This window comes from Labrus mixtus, chromosome 4 (genome assembly GCF_963584025.1).
Source record: "Labrus mixtus chromosome 4, fLabMix1.1, whole genome shotgun sequence".
NCBI classification, from domain to species: Eukaryota; Metazoa; Chordata; class Actinopteri; order Labriformes; family Labridae; genus Labrus; species Labrus mixtus.
In genome coordinates, this window is record NC_083615.1 from 2,937,039 (window position 1) to 2,955,677 (window position 18,639).

Consider the following 18,639-nt stretch of genomic DNA (forward strand, 5'->3'; position numbering starts at 1 on the left):
GCAGAGCCAGAGGGGAGCTGGGATGGAGAGCTAAATCACTCTAAACAAGTTCAGTGCACAACTTGAAATACATCTACAGTTATTTTTAATTTGACCTTAGCACATGTTACTGTGAACACTACACAAATGAAAGTGTTGATTTTCCTGCTTATGAGTGTATAGATATTGAGTTAGATGGATTGTAAGAGGATCAATATTCAAAGGGCTTAAATCGCGTTACACATTGAGCTGAGCGAGATTGAGAAGAGCCTTGTCAATATTCAGTGTGAACATTTAATTAAAGGCGCAGTGTTGATGAGACTGTCAGCGCAGTGAGGGACCCACTGAATCAGCAGGAGGTGGGCATCAGAATAGCCTTTACTTGGAAAACATTCATCACAAGATACAATATAAGCAGGCGAACACAAGACATACGGTACATGCACCTGCACAAAGACACGCTGCTATCAAAAACAAAGTGCTCCGATAGATAATGGATTCAAGTTTGACATTTGGGATGATTGTTTTTCCGTTTCAGATCTGCATTCATGACTTGTTATGTGCATGTGTGTCGAAGATATAAGCGGCGTGTGTGTTTGTGTTTGTGAGGGGGGATGTGGCGGAGCCGGTGTGACATTTGGAGAGAGCGAGGTTAGTGATTGGACGGCGATGCAGGAGGAAAGTGGGGGATGAAACCTCTGAAATGGTGTCAAAGTTCACGATGTCAGAGCACCGACGCCACATCTTCAAACACCTATTAGTCCAAGTAAATACACACACAGTGACCCTCACCCTGACAAGGCCCACCGCCATCCCCACAGAGAAACTATACGTAGTCGTTTTATATGGTTTTATTGTTGATTTAAGATTAAAAGAGAAGTAACTGTTAGGGGTCTTTAAGTAGTCCGATATTTCAATTTGACTTGTTTTACATTTAATTTTGAATGGTGGCTCCAAACAACTTGCACTGGCGGCTATGCTTACACATTAATGCTAATATTATCTTTTTTTTTAATACTTTTATTGCAATACATTAACGTTTCCGATCATTGTACTTACACATATTTGCAACATTTTTTTCATATTTTTAACACCCAGTGGTGAAAAGGAAACAATACATAGAAATACATACACAGTATGCAGATCCAATGCGAACATTATTAAGACAATAGCCATTAAGGAGCGCCGGATAACTTAGTGGTTATGTTGCATGCCCCATGAACAGAAGCTGTAGTCCTCAACGAAGCGGCTGTTGGTTCGAATCCAACCTCGGCCCTTTGCTGCATTACATCCCCCACTCTCTCCTCCCAACCTTTCCTTTCTCTCTTCAGCTGTCCAATCCAACAGAGGTGTAAATTGACCCCAAAATAAATACAAATAAACAAATGCTATACCCATTACGTAAATGAATATAGCTGTAAATGGCCTATTCTATTTGGATTAGGCTTCATTAAAGCATCTTTTCCAACTCAGACATGCAGGCTACGAAAATGATTATATTATGGGAGCATTCTCTGGACACGTAAACAGCAAATTTCAGAATCCCTTTAGTTATTTCTTTTTATACGACAGTTTGCCTCACACTTCTTCTTGCTTGTTTCATCTAAACTATACATCAAACTAAACATATAACCAACAGCTTGCAAAGCAGGGTTTATTTAGAGAGTAAGGCTGCGAGTTCACAGATATATTAGTCAAGTATATATTTTCATTAGCCATTTAAAAGTATATTAAGAGTATGCTCTTTTTGTAAAAGATGTCAAAACCAAGACATCATTGTTCATAAAAATAAACTGATAGAACCACCAAACCTGCTTTTCATTTTGTTGATCAAAAAAACAAAAGACTTGGCTCCCCTTGTAACTAAATCTCACTGCACTTTTATCAGGAATAGTAGAGATGACCATAACAACATTAATAGCAACTTAATTTACTCATCTGTTCATCTTTGATAGAATCGGTGCCCAACTGAACAATGGCGTCTTTGTTCATCGAATAGAATGAACAATAGGTTTGAGTGCTAAGAATACAATTTTCACTATGCAGTCACTGTGTTGTGTGAGCCTGGAACTGTGCTGAAGATGTCAATCAGGAAATGACTACTTAGTGACATTGTTTGGCAAAAGTGTTGTGCGTCATGTTGCTATGTACGTTGCTAACCAAGGCTCGGTCAACGGGGGTGTTTATGACATCATAGAGATGTGTTGGGTAGAGGGAACAACCAGTGGATCATAAACAAGGCTCTACCTTTCACAGAGAGCGAGTGTGTGTGTGTGTGTGTGTGTGTGTGTGTGTGTGTGTGTGTGTGTGTGTGTGTGTGTTTTTGCAGTCGTGAGTCAGTGGGCATAAAGAAGTTGGGGAGGGCTGTGTACTTGTTCACTTGTTGAGAGTAGAGACCCAAAAATTGCCTCCCAGGTCGGGTTTGTTTTTTCCTTTTTTTTCCTCAATAGCCAACCTGAATACCCACGTAGAAGCACACACACACACACATACACACACACACACACACACACACACACACACACACACACACACACACACACACATACACACAAAAACTACACTCAAACAGGCACTCTGTATTTCTTGTCACAGATACACACAATCCAGTGCCCTGTTTGGGATTCAGGAGTGTTTAATATATGAGTGGGGCTATTGTATTAGCAGTTACAAAGGGCTGGGTGAGGAGTGTGGCATTGTCGTGTGATTTAATAACCCGGCCACAACAGGTCATAGAAGAGAGAGAGAGGGGTTTTTAACTGACTCCAATACAGCTTCAGCAAGAATGTGCACGTATGCCTCATGTTAGGTTGCCTTATATGAGTATGTTTTAACCCTGCTAAGCACAATGAAACCTTTAAAAAAATTTTTTTTTTTACAAAAGTTCTTGTAAAATTGCTGCACCATTAAAATGTCTTAAGAGGAAAAGCATTTTGTTGTAATGTCTGGAGTACGGTAATTTGCAGTAAGTACAAAGCTATTTGATGGGATTTGCATTCAGTGCATACGAGGCCAATCATGAGCCGCGATTGGCTCAGAGGCCCTCTGGTAGAAGTTAAACACCTGGGTCAAGGCAATTTCATCGGGGCCTGTCATAACTAACCTTGTTTATCTGTTTCTATTACTGCGAGAAGAAGGCATTTGCATAGACAGAAACAAAAACAGACACACACTGCATCCATCTTTCTTTCTCTGCCACACAGACATTCAGACACAATCAGAGACTAATGTGTGTGTGTGTGTGTAAGACTCACCTGACACAAAAGTAGAGCATGATGGGGCCAGACTTCTTGGGGAACTCGTGTTCTAATACCCTGCGATCCAACTGCAGCCAACTAAAATGGCCCCTGATGGACAAACAACAAACAACTGGTCATTATACTACTCAAGAGAGTTCAGAGTATTCATTCAGGGTTCACAAAACTTCATCTCGCTTTTTCTGAAAGCCTCCCCAATATATATTTTTTCCAGTTCCCCCCACCCCATTTTCCCATTTCTGCCCCTCTGTTCCGCCCCAACCTCCTCTCCCTCTCTCCTCTATCTTTTCTCTCCCTCTCCAACAGAGAGAAAAAACTGCAGAGACAGCTTGTCACCCTGGTAACCCTGCATGGTCTCCTGAGCAACTGAGCAACATCTCTCTCAAACTCTCCCTCCTTCTGTCTCGCTCTCTGAATCTCTCTTTTCCCTCTTCTCCCTCCCAAACAGCCTCTTTGACCACTGAACGGTCAGAGCTGAGGTGTCCGCTCTCCCCAGCAACAAATCTACACATCATAGAATTAGCCCTGAGGGGGACTGAGACTGCAAAGGCTATTTTGCTGTGCTAGACAGACACTGGTGACAGTGTATGTCAGAGCCATGTAAATGCCATAGTGCAGAGGGCATCTGTGAGTGCATGACATGAAACAAAAAAAAAACATGGAAAACAAAGGCCATTGGAAAGTTTGCCTGTATGTAAATCATTTGTATGTTTGCATGACTAGTTCTGGACAGTGCTGTGGTGAGCCTGTCTTTCTAGGTCACCAAACACTAAAAAACAAAATTTGAATGTTTTTGCATTTCAAGCACAGTTCTGGAAGCAAACCCTCTGGCAAACAAAGACTTCTTTTTGAACTCATCATGAACTCAACATATCGCTGTAACCTTTTATATTCAGGGATCTAATCACACATATCAGTTTATGGATCAGTAAAATATGCATTATTTATAGACTTTGTTTTATTTTGACCAGAATGCAGACAGCCATTCATGCAAAAATTCATTTTCATTTGTTTACGTAAAAGAAACAATCTTTAAGTTGAATGTGACTTTTTAAATTCAAGAGACATTTTGAACTAAATAAACCAACACAAAATGTAACAGTGTTGAAATACCAACTGAAAGACCGAGGCCACTACACTTTAAGATTTTTAAAAACAGTATTTAAAGCTCACACAAGCAGCTGAACACTGCTGGCACAGTTACATGCTGGCACTTCTGCACTAAGACATGTTAATGCATAAGGCTATTTTTTACCTTGCTACGGATTACCCTGTATATATGGTAACATTTGTTTCTATTTATTTTTGATTTCTTCACAAAGGTCAGAAAGTGAGGAACATTATTTTCTTAAAATTGACGAAATAAATTATTTGTAAAACAAACTGATCTTTAACATGACAAGTGGAAGCAAAGTGGAAGCATTTCTCAAACATTAAGCCCAAAACAGAAGTCAACTTATTGAAGTTTGGCTATTAGGAACTGCAACAACATATAAGATAATTTTGATTTCTCCCATTTCAGCATCTGAGTATTATCGTAAGCATCTAAAAGTGAGCAGAAAGTTGGCTTTCTAAGTCTTTAAATGCAAATCCATTCGGTAAACTCAGCTCTAGTGGCCTTTTAGTTTTGCACATGAGTTCATATTGTTCCCCCAAAAACATTGATTTAAAGCCTGCGTTCAGTTTAATCTGTCCCACTTGTTGCGTCACCATTTAACCAGATAAAAACGGAGTAAAAAGTTAAAGTGTTATGGGGCTTTACCCATAAAAATCAGGACAATTATGAATCCTCTCCTACTCATAATACCCATTGCAAGTTACTTTTCAATATGAATACGATAGGAAAATGACTTACGTTTCGTCTGTGTATGCAATGCCAAAGTACTCCTTCTCCTTGAGGTTGAAGTGAGAGGCCACAAGGTCCAGCAGGTCCTTAGCCATCAGCTTGGGCTGCAGGGAGACAGAAATATCAGCATTGCCCTATTTGTTGTATTATCTGTTGTATCTTAAATTGTGTTTGTGTGTAGTGGTTTATCACACCTTAGTTTAATTGGAACGAGTAAATGTGCAAAAGGCTTTATGTTGGTATGCTATCAGCTATTGATTTCTTGCAATGACTTAGCATTCTGGCTAACACGTGGGGAAAAAGAGGAAAAGAGCCAGTGAAGAGGAGATAAATGAGAGAGAGAGAGAGAGAGAGAGAGAGAGTGTGTGTGAGAAAGATGGATGGAGTGTGTGGATGTTGCTGACAGTGCAGGTACCCTGCCCTTCCCCTCCCTCTCTCCTTTCCGCCTCTCTGACCCACAACTCTACTGCAGAGTCATGGCTCTGGGCTCAACCACTGTATTGCAGGGAGAGAGGGCTGCAGTTAGCACAAGAGCTCGCTGGCAATTTAATGCAACCTCCGTTCATCACAACACTCATGTAGCATCTTAAAGCCAAGCAGAAACCATGGAACTGATGCCATATGCTGCTGGTCTGTGACATCCTGAGCAACAGAATGCTCCACCCTGAGGTTAACCATGGGTGTGCCGTCCTGCCTACATTTTCATTACACACATACATAAATCTGCATGCACATTTGACCAAACCCAAAGCACACACTCGACATACAGGAGGAAGGCATGTGCTATGTACAGACAGAAGAGATGGGCAAAAGACAAAATTCAACAAAACATGCACTCAGACACACACACACACATTTATGTGAAAATCTTCCCCCGAGGTCCTGTGCTATCTACGTACTGCACAACTCCAGTCACAGCTACTGGGAGCTATTTAAAGAGAAGGAGGTGATGTCATACAGAGAGAGAGACACACACACACACACACACACACACACATGCACACACATGCACACACACTCCAATGACCTAAATCTCATGTAAGCGCAACGCCTACAGTGATCCTGCAACACAAAAAGGCTCTGGAGAGAATGGAAGCTATGGAGGGAGCTTGAGGAGAAGCTCACATATAGGTCGCCTCTGCCTGTGTTAGACTTACAGCAGATCAAAGTGTTAAATCGAGCACAGCATGGCTCCTTCAGAAAGAGACGTTTATGCCTACGTGTTGAGGATGCATCAGCGTATTACTGAGAACAAACTTCAAAATACATATTTACATGCAGGAATAATTATAACTTCCCATCTTACAAACATATATTAGCAGTAATACATGTTTTGGTTCAACAAAGAGTCATACAGTTGAACTCTCTTATTACCAATCAGCTGTTTACTGTGTTGGCAACAGTATCAATTAAACTACGCCCACTCCACCACGGTATATTCAACAATGAGCAGGAGAACACACAGAAAAGGAGCACACATGTGGACACACAAATTGTCAAGGAAAGTACAAGGACAAGTGGACACGGGCAAGCATGAAGGGTGTGACTGAAGATAAGGAAGCGAAAGAGTCATTAAGCTTAAAGTTCTCTCCGCAATATTTGTTAGTTGTGAATACCGAGCAGATTATACAAAAAATGTGAGACGCATTTGATTGCATGATTGAGTCTCCCTTTCGGTTTAGAATAACTCCTTAGACATGTGAACACAAGCTGAAAAGATGCTGCAGTGAAATGATGTTGGGGAATAGTCCTACAGTGAATGATAGTGACATACTAGACAGACACACACACATTTATAGTACAACACAGTTATACATAACATTTAGACTACCACAGACTATACAGACACACACACAAAATATACACACTGTGGAGCCATCTACCAGACAGTAAAGCTTTCTGATAGCTTAGACAGCATTACGGCTAATAGACAGTTAGCCTGTGCCTCCTCAGCAGCACAGGTAATTAACAGCATAAGAATTACAGGGAAGGTGCGAGCGAAGAGGAGACATGCTAAGCAAACTTCCAGACAAGTGACAAACACACAACAGTAGCTCACTGTGCTGGCTGGCAGAAAATCACAATCCAATCTTTGCAAACAGCTAGCAAGGCCCTCGGCGCTTTTTAGGACCTCCCAGATTTATTGAACTGATTTTTCAGTGGCAAGTCTTTAAGAGTCCAAGACGCGGTGAGGAAAAGGTCTTCAGCCTCCTTGCCTTGCATGTTTTACTCTTTTGATTAATACTGTATATATATATTGTAGCCTCCAACAACCCTACAATAAAACATTTTCAATGTGCCTTCACTTTAACATCGGCGTTAACAGTAAAGCTTTAACACAGCGTAATACCCAGTTCACTGATAACCTTACAGCCTCAGGGAGTGAGAGTGGTGCATTTGGTGGTTAGCCTCCATCTTTAGGACCTGGTCAATAGGTGTAGGCCTTCTGGTGCATAGTTCTCTTCCAATGAGGCATGGCTCCATAAACTAACCACAAAGGATTCACAATAAAAACAGGAGGAAATGGATGAGGAAGAGGAAAAGGGGGAATGACACTTTTGGGATTAAACAGCTGGTTGGTTTTAAAAGGTAAGGAACAGAAAGAGATCAGACCTTCCTGAGGCTATCTAGCTGACATTCTTAACGGGTACAGGCTTGACCACGCCACTGTTATTAATCAGTAATGAAATAAAGAAGAAGCCAAGTGGAATTGCATCAATACTTAAAAAAACACAGATGGTTTATCATCAATCCCTCAAGAAATCCTTTTTTAACGGATTAATGGAGGTCCTGACTGAATGTTGGTTCACCACAAAACTAAGAATAACATTGTCATTTCCTGTGGACCACTGCTGGCCGGCTGCACAACCTCGAAGAGGAGCACGGATAGAGAGAGAAGAGAGGAAGACAGCAGTATCCGGATTTATGTGACAAGGGTTTTCAATAACATCCCCATTTCTGGACTTTCTGTCATGTCTTGTTAAAACATTGTCAAACTAAAAATACCAGTGGTTACAATGTGTATATTATACTGAACCACTGACATCTAGTAGTTGTAAAACTGTCTTCACAACATTTGGAGACAGAGAAGGAGACGGAGCCAGGGACAGACAGGTAAAGGCAAGATATGGAGAGTAAAGTGTGGAGATGGAGAGACAGAGAGAGCGACAGTAAAAGAGTGGAAGAGGAAAAAAAGTGACAATTTGTAAGAGAGGATCAGTTCTGGTAGAGTAATCAAATCAGAAAGTCAGCAGACCTCTCCTCAGCTCTCCCCTCCATCTTCTCCTCTCTCTCTCTTCAGTCGTCTCCTGACTCTCTCTTCCTGAGCTCCTGTCTCACTTTTCTATCAACCTTTCATCAACCTCCTGAAATTCAGCGTCAATCTATTCTATTCTTCTTTCTATTCTCTGCTTGCTTTTCTTATCCTGTTCCGCAGGACAATTACCCTCTTTTGTCTTTCCTCCTTTCCCAGTAGAGGTGGGTAATAGTCAGAGCAAAAAAAAAAAATAGGGGCTAAGGGAGGGTTGTAAAGAATTGAAAGAGCTTCTGATGAAAATGCTTGAGAGGGCTGTTAAGGGAATTTCAACAGCAACCGATGAACAGAGAAAATGAAGGCTGATGTTGCTGTGAAAAGAGAGCAGCACCATTGGGTTGATGTCTGATATAAGATAAGAAAAAACAAGATCATATTCCTGCCAGTAGAACAATCAACAGACGTATGGTGCTTTAAACTGTTATTTGAGAAGGGAAGAGGCTTTCAATGGAAAATGAGGGAGAGACGGGTGTGTTATGGGTGCTGCTCCTGCCTTTCGGTCATTACCACAAAAAGGTCTGCTGGGAGGATTGAAGGCTGAGGGTATGGAGGAGGGGCTTTGTTGTTCCCAGGTGTGCATGAGGAGATGGAGCATTGTCAATAACAGCAAGATGGGTGATGAAGAATAAGTATAGTATAAGCACGAGTTATAGGGTAAGAAGTAGTTCCTGTTTCAGACACCATTTGCACGAGGGATGAGCATGTGTGTGTGTGTGTGTGTGTGCGCAAAGATCAGGTGAGCATCAAGAAAAAGCAAAGTCACCTACTGCTGACTGAATTTCCCTAAGTCAGCAGTGAACGCCTCCCGTGAGACACCAGACATCACTTCTCTCTCACTCTGAGGAAATAGGAGTGTGCAAAGAGAGAGAGAGAGAGAGAGAGAGGGAAGAAGAAGAAAGAGTGAGGACGGGGGGGAAGTAACAGAGACTCACCTGTACAAGGAGCTCCAGCTTCCTGTCATCCAGGAGATGGACCTGACATCGCCTTCCCTCTGTCATCTGAGAAAAAACAAACCAAAAGGAAAGGGGATGCTTGTTAATTTTGTTTGTCTATAAAAAAACACAACAAATATAACTTGCCATACCACAACAGAACAAATGCATGAGGGTCTCTACTCTACAGAGACATGCACATTTTATATGCGATTTTTTGATCCAGCAGATGTCGCCCTTGAGCTCCAGCATGAAACCAAAACAACTCACGCTGCATTGTTGTGTTAGCATGCTAATGCTAGTGATCTTTATTATGCTCGTATCTTCACACTGCATGTAAATGTACCTGAAATGAGCGTGATCTAGAAACACAGTTAAGCAGTGAGTACAGTATGTTATTCTTCTTTTCTCTAGTCCCTCAATTAAACAACTTTTATACACGAGGGGAGGAGTCAGCCGGCCGTCCGGGCGATGTAAACAAACTGAAGATAGGACTCTGAAAACTCTGAAAACATCACAGACAGTGGGACTCGGGTGTTACACCCATTGTAGACAGTCATGACTCACAGAGTTATTTTCAGAGGATAAACTTGATTTCTACATTTAAGTGTGAAAAATCACATATAAAGACTTTAACTGAAATATAAAAGTCTTATAAAAGCTATCAACACACAACAGAGCAACAGAGACAATGTCCTTTGCTGATCTCTTCCTCAGGGGACATTTCTAGCATTCCTCCTTAAGCAGGAAATCCATTATTCCTCAGTGACCAGCATGACTAAAGCTGCCAAGCTGCCAGTGAACAAGTTTCAGAGGAGTGTTTGTCTCTGTTAATACAAGGCTTGCTGAATAGTGCTGCAAAAAAAAAGAAGATGTCCGTCTGCCAAGTTCAGGCATAAACACTGAAGCAGGTGCAATAATGAAACAGTAAACTGTGGGACGTACACACAAGTTAGACCAAATATCCAAACATGTCTTAAAGGGTTGCTTCAGCATCATAAAACTCCAATGGAAACAAGTCGAAGCCTTAATAATTCACCGCAGAAATGAAATCAAACATTTCAAGAAAAGATGTACTGACTGTGCCAGAGTATTCCACATCTGTTTTTGAGTATGTTTGTATGTGTGTGCTGGTGTTTTCAGCACATGTGGAGTTTCTCTGCAAGTTAACAGGAAGCAGGGGACCCCGAGGAACACAAACACCCCCCTTGGCTCCTCCCTCACTTCCCTCACATCTGGGAGATGGGGAGGGAAGCCAGGAGGATTGGGGGTTTTTGTGTGTGTGGGATGGATGCAGAAGGGTATGACATTTTGGTGAAGAGAGAATGAAACATCCCTCACTTTTCAAACATCTGATGAGAACTCCTTCCAAAAACATAAACGGCATAAACACGAGCACAAGCGCAACCGGTTTGTAACTCTTCACCGTGGGGATCAAATTGACCACCTGAGGCTCTTGCAATTTGGTAAGGGTGTGTCCACAACACGAGCGCGACTAACTTTCCCACCACTCATGCCAGCTTTGCATTAAGGTGGCAGGTTGGAGGTGAGAGTTTAGCAGAGAGATGTAGACACACCGAAAAAAGCAAAGTAGAGGAGTAATGACAGGGCCGTCTCAAAACTCATCCATGTGTGAACTCATCCCCGAGTGACTACTGGGTTGTGTGCAAATGTGTGTGTGGCTTCTGGATACTTTAAAGGGTTCAGTTTACCCCTCCCACAGTCGCCATTGATCTCCTGTGGTTTGAGGGTTTAGATTGGGTGCACCTGTGCACACAGTGACACACACACACACACACACACACACACACACTCTTAGATTTTCCAGTGTAGGCTTTTGTTTTCATCTCCCAGTCTCCTGTGTTGGAGTTGTATTAGTATTCCATGTTTACACTGTTGTATACTGACAATAATTACTACCATGACTACTGGATAGCAGTAGGTCAGTGTTGATCAGTGTATTTAACAAAGAAGTGCACTGTAAATAAAGTGATGAGATGAGATGGTTAGCAAATGTCTAATTTCTGAAAACAACTTGCCAGCTTAACTGACCCTGGAGGAGAGGAAAAAGACTACATTTACCAAACTTCTCTCTTTAAATATCATGTCTGCAATACTTCAGACAGTGCAGCCATACACACACACACACACACACACACACACACTATCCACGGCATCCTGCTCTCTAGACACCTGGGAATAGCACAAACCTTAACGTCTAGGTAACAAATCACTGGCTGGAGGCTAAAATTAGGCAGCCCAATCTGGCAGAGACAGATGCTTATTGGTTTTAGTCGTAAAATTCACTTTGTGGTTTTGTACCGCATATGTGACCACCATTAAACCAAATGTAATAAAGTAGCTGGACAGGGTTGAAGATAGGCTACATTTCATTTTAATGCAATAGCTTATTCCTTCAGCATGAGACAGTTAAGTCAGGTAGGCTATATGACATTAGTCTTTTTAAGCAAAGTAACCACTGTAAGCGTTTTGGCATTATAACCTCTGTTGTATGTTGTAATAATACAATGTGGTTCCAATGACAGGCAGGTTAGCTAGGCTACATCACCTTGTTCTGCTGTGTGTGATTCATGCCCTGTGTTATCCTCCAATATTTGTGACCCATTAGCTACTTAAAACTGGCAAACCTTCGTCTTCAAAACCTGACAGACTGGCAAGAAACGAGATTAAAAAATAGATACAAATTAACCCTGTAAAAAAAAAAAAAAAGAAGCAGCAGCAAATGGTCACATTGTTGCATTATGTTTCTAGAGGCACACACACACACACACACACACACACACACACACACACATAAACACAGTTGACAGTGATGCTCGGTCAGTGCTAGCGACAGACAGCAGTAATGTTATCATTTAGTTACCTTGCAAATAAAAAGGCTCACAGCGAGGCTCCAACACAAAAAAAAAACAGACTCAAACAAAAAAAACAAAAAAAAAAGCAAAATTATTAATCCCAAAAAGAAACGAGTCGTGTTACTGCCAGAAAATCGTCAAAATACACCCCTTTTCCCGGCCGGCCTAGGGGAGGAGGCACATCAGCATCCATGTTAGTGACCATTAGTTAACGTTAATTACAAGAGACGCTTCCTCTATCCTCTCTACGTCACAGAGCCGTTACATTTCATGTCCCCGCCATTCAGGAGGCGATAATTAAAAAACGAAGCGTTGAGTGTTATTTTCCAAAAAAAAAAAAAAAAGAAGCTTGCTTCCCTCCTTTTCCTTCCGAAAGCAGAAAGAGAGAGAGCTTCTCACGGTGCTATAGTCCCGGTCGACCAACCCCTCCTCCTCCTCCTCCTCCTCCTCTCGCTACCGGCAGGCACCGTGCACAACAAACGGATAGCAGATAGGAAGACCGTACCACCGGTCAGCGACCGAGGGGAGAAATGAAATGTCCGACTGGTCGTGGACGTGGTGCCTCCACTTCCCTGCTAATGTTTCTTTGCTTTGCTGTCACCGGAGTTGCTTCGAAAACACGGGAATAATGGAGGCAAGATGTGGGGGCGGGGAGAGGAGGAGATATGGGGAAATTTTCTGCAGCAGCAGCTCACAGCCATGAGACGGAGAATCTGCAGACCGCTCTCTCTCTCTCTCTCTCTCTCTCTCTTCCTCCATGTATTTATAAAGGCTATGTGTATGTTTCTGTGTGCTTACAAACCAAAACAGACATCTGTGTCTACAGATCACACCAATTATCTGCCTTTTACACAAGTGATGCACTGCTGATAAATAAGAATGAGCAGTCGACATACAATTGAATCAGCAGTTCTTTGAAGCAGGCTTTGTGGGGAGGAATCATCCTATCCTCATATGACTTTGACAGTAGTTTTGTGCCAAGCCTATAACATGCACTGTATAAGAGGCCTATTTTAACATACGTTCACCTAAATTATCTAAAAGAATAAGAGTTTTAGTTAGATCTTAACGTCCCCAGCTGATTTGGTCTCTCTCTCTCTCTCTCTCTCTCTCTCTCTCTCTCTCTCTCCAGGACATAACTTACTTGCATCTTTTAAAAACACACATCGCCCTTGCATTTACAGTTGGTTTAAGCTTCCTTTGAATGATTCCTGGCTCCTTCAGTACTGCAGCCGTTAAGACTGTCTCTCTCTTTTTTTTTTTCTCTATGACCTAAATTGGGCTCTTGTGTTCACCTTCTGCAGCTGGAGCAGCAGCCGTTGAAACCACAAGTTGTTAACGTAACAAAAATCCGTCCAGTTTTTTTTTGGAAGGCTTCTATAAATAGATGCTAATGTTTTTTTTTTGCTCTGGAGAAAGCCTATACCTGCTGTCAATACTGGTATCTGAATGACTCGGCAAGTGTAGGCTTGTCTGCTTTTATTACAATAATCCTCCATGTTATGAAAACAGTGTGAGGCCCCCTTTATGCACATTTCGCATTCACACCTTCTGCCAAGATGTCTGCATACAAAATTACAGATGTGCCTATCTATTTAGGACTGTAGGCCAATCATACATTTCTTTTTTCTGAGCCATATGCAGTTGAAACATTGCAGGCAATCGTTAATCTTTAATTTGCAGGATTTATGAGAAATGATCTCTTTTCCAGACATTAGGCAACATGAAGACATAATTACATTTTATGAGCCTGGATTAAGCAAGTTTGTTGGGACATAACCTTACGCTGTAAGCCCAAAAATGCAGCTTAGTTATTAGCTCAATGTCACATGAGAAAACGAGGAGGTGTATCCGCTCTCCTTCTGATGGATTTTTCTGTTTCTGGATATTTTTGGCCTGTTCCAGACACCGGAAACATGGCCTGTCCAACTTAAATATCTCCAGATGACTCTTTTTTTTTTTGGCTTTGATACATCCACCCGTTCCTTCTTAACATTCTCCAGTAATACATATCTCCCCCCTTTATTGGATGCTTCCTCACTTTGCTATCAAGGTCCCATGTGTTTGAATTTCAAGGGGGGGGGGGGGGGGGGGGGGGGAAGCGGGCAATGCAGGGAGGGAAGGGATGGGGCAGAAGTGGAGAGCTAAAAAAAAAATTGCAGTAAGAAGATTCTGAAGGATGCTGTTTGGAGTGGATTTGAGGAGATCCAGAGAAACTGAATTGGAGAGAGAAAGGAGGAGTGGAGAGGGGATGGAAGAGAGGAAGCAGGGCAGGAAGGAACAATAAACATAATGTGATTTATTGATCCTCAGTGTCCCATGCTCACACCTCTTAACTTCTACATACATGTTCACCTTTCAGTGACACCACTTGAAGGTGTTTCAGAAGGACAAAGGTGAGTAACACTTGTATGGTGTGACATGTCTGGGCTCTTAAAAACGCCCTGTTTATGAAGCCGGTGGGCTTCTATTCCTGGCTGAGGTGTGGTCGTAATGAGGTGCTGATCTGGTGTATTTCTTATGGAGCTGGGGTCCAAAGGGGAAAGAATCTGGATGGGTGAGGCGGGTTTAACAGACGGTGGGTATTAAAAGTCGATGGTTGATGGTTGTGTGTGCTGGAAAAAGGTAACCCATATTGGTGGAATGTGATATAAACAGAGCCGAACAGTTAATTGAAGCAAGATGGAGAATCTTTTTAACCCCGGCTGTGGGACACTGCGGTAGGCAGTTTAGACTGACACACACACACACACACACACACACACACACACTTCATGGCCTCCTTCTCTGTCTTGCTCTGTCTCTTTGTCTGCGTCTATCGAGTATTTATAGAGACTAAACAAACAGACGCTCTTAAACGCGTCACTTTGAGTGCAAGCGTGGGTCTGACACAACAATGATTTATTAGCGCTGAGATCATTACAGCTGAATTGACATCATGGCTCGTCGTCAGTGTTTGATGTGTAACACTATCTGCATGTGGTGCCGATTACTTTACAACACAAGATTCAGCAAAAACATATAGAAGCTGTACGGTAAAGTTGAATTGGTTGATGTAGAGCCTGATGGAAAAAAAAATAATAGCAGGGCCGAATCCGGACTTCTTCAGAGCAGGGAGGGTCACGGAAAGGCAGCCAGGAATGTCTAGAGAAAAGACTGACCGGGAGAGATCTGTTTTGTTTGTTCAAGTGTGTGTGTGTGTGTGTCGGCGAGCTCCACCCTCTCTGCCCGGGAGTGACTTTGGGACTCAAATGTGGTTCCAGTTAGGGCGTTTTTTTTTTTTGGGGGAAAAATCAGAAACACACTGGCACTTCAAACAAAGCTGAAGATATTTCTGTAACCAACTGCTTTGTTCTTATTTTACTACAAAGCTCAATTCCCAGACTTTAACCAAGTCTTTCTCTGTTTTTTCTTCTTCTTCTTCTTCTTCTTCTTCTTCAGATGTTTTCTTCTCCACATCATACAAAGAAGAATCACAACTTTCACTTAAACTGACAGAAGAAGATACTTATGAATTTTCAAATGCTATATGGGGGCGTTTTCATGGGAACACTGATGTGGGGGTGATAAGATGGACACAACCGAATTATCAGAAATGAAGCTTTATTGACCCTCCATCCCTGAAACACTGCAAAGATGAACACCTCACACCTGTAGCTGACTGTATACTGTTCTCTGCATGAATTGGAATTAAGGCAACATACAACTATAGTCATTCTCGGATAGAACAAACAACCTTTCTTTAACACCCTTCACTTGAGAAGAATGACATGAATTGGACCACTGACCCCTTGTCTGATCGAAGATTGGCTTTTAGATTATTAGAGAAAGGGCATGACCCAAAAATAATCATAATTTGTCTCCTTTTTTTCGTTTCTTTGGGAAGGAATTGTTGTAGAAATAAACTACATGACCACACTTTCAGAATCACTGCTCTAATCAACGACCATTGCAAGCTGTGAGTTGGCAATATAGGCAGGATGACTATGTTGTGGATTTTTCTGTATTAAACAAAAGATCTCAAGTCAAAGATTTGTCTTTGTGTATTTTATTATCAGAATAAAAGGGTTTCTTTTTGAAAAAAGAAGGAAACTATCGTCACAAGTGCGTAGCAGAACCCCGCTCGGGAGCGGTTACATCAAGACATTTATACCAGACTGCGCAAAGCGGGCACTCTCATTGGTTGACACCTGTTGATGAGTTTTAATCTGCCTAGAGACTAGCCTCATGGCCGTTATGTTCGTGTGTTGTTTGTTCTTTTCAGACAGGATGACCGTTATGTTCGTGCGTTGTTTTGTGTACGTGTTACTTTTGATTTTTCCTGTGTACGTGTTACTTCTGATTTTTCCACTGTGCAAGCAGAAATTCGTATGTGTTAAACGCATAAGCAAGAATCATGTATTTTCCATTACAACTATATATGTGCAAAGTGAGACAGGAATGCAAAGAGTTACAATTCTCTACTGGTACATTTGAATAGTCCTTGTAGTCATAACAGCCTAACCTTGTTCTGAATAAGACCTTGGCTGTCTGAAATTCTTACTGAAAGAAAGGTCACTTTTTCTAAATCATTTCTAAATAATGAAATGCTCTTTTTTTTACGTCTTCAAGTCCATAATGTAATGTATTCCTCTTGCTTAAAAAAGCCTACTCTATTCTGCTTGTAAAAATTGGGTCAAATAATTATGCAAATTTCCAATGGCACTCATCCAATAAAAAGTCTGACGTTTAAATTAAGGCAAAAGGGGGGTGTTACTGTAAAAGAGGACCACTGAGAGTGTTTTCCTTGATGTCATCACAGCACATTGAGGTCTTTCATTGGCTCATTCATGATACTTCAGCTTCAGAGCAGGTCACTTCTGTATGCCACAAAAAGGGAATCAGTTATGATGCTTGCTCATGTCCACTTATTTTTGCTTTTTGATGAGGATAAGCAAGTATTTAAAAAAAAAAAAAAAATCAAAGAGTTGATGTCCACTGTCTACATTTCCCAGCAGAGGGAAAACCCCTCTCTTTCAGGCTCCGCTTTCACTCTCAGATTTCTTTTCTTCTTTCTGGTCAGCTTTGCCCATTTGCTGACCAGAGTTTGACATTCCTTAAATTCCACTACTAAAAGTAGCATTTTGTTGATTAAGCCAAACCATATACTTCTCGGTGTTCTGGATGAAACAGATCTGAGGGTATTCGGTTATAAGAGTAGTTTCAAAAAGGAGGGCAGGAGGAGAAATCTGTCGGGGCAAGAGGGGGAGCCAGAGGACCAGCAGCCTAACAAGAAGAGCAGAGACTTTTATCCCAATGAAACACAGTCTAAGTGATAAGGGGGGTTGATCTGCAAGGATCTATGTCGTCGGTGTGTGTGTGTGTGTGTGTGTGTGTGTGTGTGTGTGTGTGTGTGTGCTGGTCACTCACAGAGGAAGGATCTGTTACCACCACACCTCCTCTGTTCATCTATAATTCACACGGTGAGAAATCACTGCAGACCCGAGTGACCCTGTGTTCACTGATACTGCTGGCAAAGCACACAGAGCGACAAAGTGACGTAGAGCCTGGTGTTTTGTTCTGCACTTTCAATGGTCTCCCCCTCTATAAATGTGTGTGAATTTATATATCACCTATTAAATGTGTGTATTTGCTCTTTTAGTGCTCATGAGCCCTGCATGCAGCCGGACCTTGTCGCTGGTTGTATCTCCATCTTTGATTGTCTTTATCAATCTGGTTCATCTTCTGCCTCAGTTTTAGTTTCTAACAAACAAATGCACACACACACACACACACACACACACACACACACACACACACACACACACACACACACACACACACACACACACACACACACACACACACACTTGCACAGCTCATGGCGTAACTCAAGGGCACTGTGTTGAACTCCAGTGGCCTCTTGGAGGCCACTCTTGTCCTGTGACTGGATAGAATACCAAACACTCCAACCATTTAGCATGCTGAATATTAAACAGTCCTGTCTGAAAAATCCTATGTGTGTGTGAGTGTGTGTGTGTGTGTGAGTGTTTGTGTGAGTGTGTGTCAGTCCTAATGTATTCTACCGGCCTATTAAACATGTACTCTGAGACCAGAACAGCAGGGGAGATGAGAAAAGGGGTTTGGCGGTAAAGAGCGGCTAAATCCTCTCTGTTCATCACTCATTTTTTGCCCTTGTGTGTGTGTGTGTGTGTGTGTGTGTGTGTGTGTGTGTGTGTGTGTGTGTGTGTGTGTTTTGTGTTGGGCCTCCAAAGACCCTCCAGGCCAATTAGGGGAAACGACCACAGAGCGACATCATTGAAGGCACCGGCTTTACAGGAGCTCTGTGAGCTTCCATCCGCATAATAACTCTTAGGTTTTTTAAAAGCACTCACTTCTTTTGCAGAGTGGCATGGACACAACCTGTCAGACACACACACACACACACACACACCCA

At 42.0% G+C, this 18,639-nt stretch overlaps 1 protein-coding gene across 9 annotated transcripts in view; it reads right to left on the minus strand.

Moving 5' to 3' along the window:
- The window catches only part of frmd4a (FERM domain containing 4A), a 106,832-nt gene that overhangs the window by 24,283 nt on the left and 63,910 nt on the right, over window positions 1-18,639 (minus strand). For 8 of the 9 annotated variants that reach the window (XM_061035165.1, XM_061035167.1, XM_061035164.1 and 5 more), the window contains exons 2-4: window positions 9,328-9,393; window positions 5,092-5,186; window positions 3,234-3,326 (exon numbers count right to left, since the gene is read on the minus strand). In XM_061035165.1, coding sequence (XP_060891148.1) covers window positions 3,234-3,326; window positions 5,092-5,186; window positions 9,328-9,393 — 254 coding nt within the window. Of the gene's footprint in view, window positions 1-3,233; window positions 3,327-5,091; window positions 5,187-9,327; window positions 9,394-12,211; window positions 14,177-18,639 lie in introns of those variants that run through there. The other variant, XM_061035168.1, reaches the window with a different exon arrangement.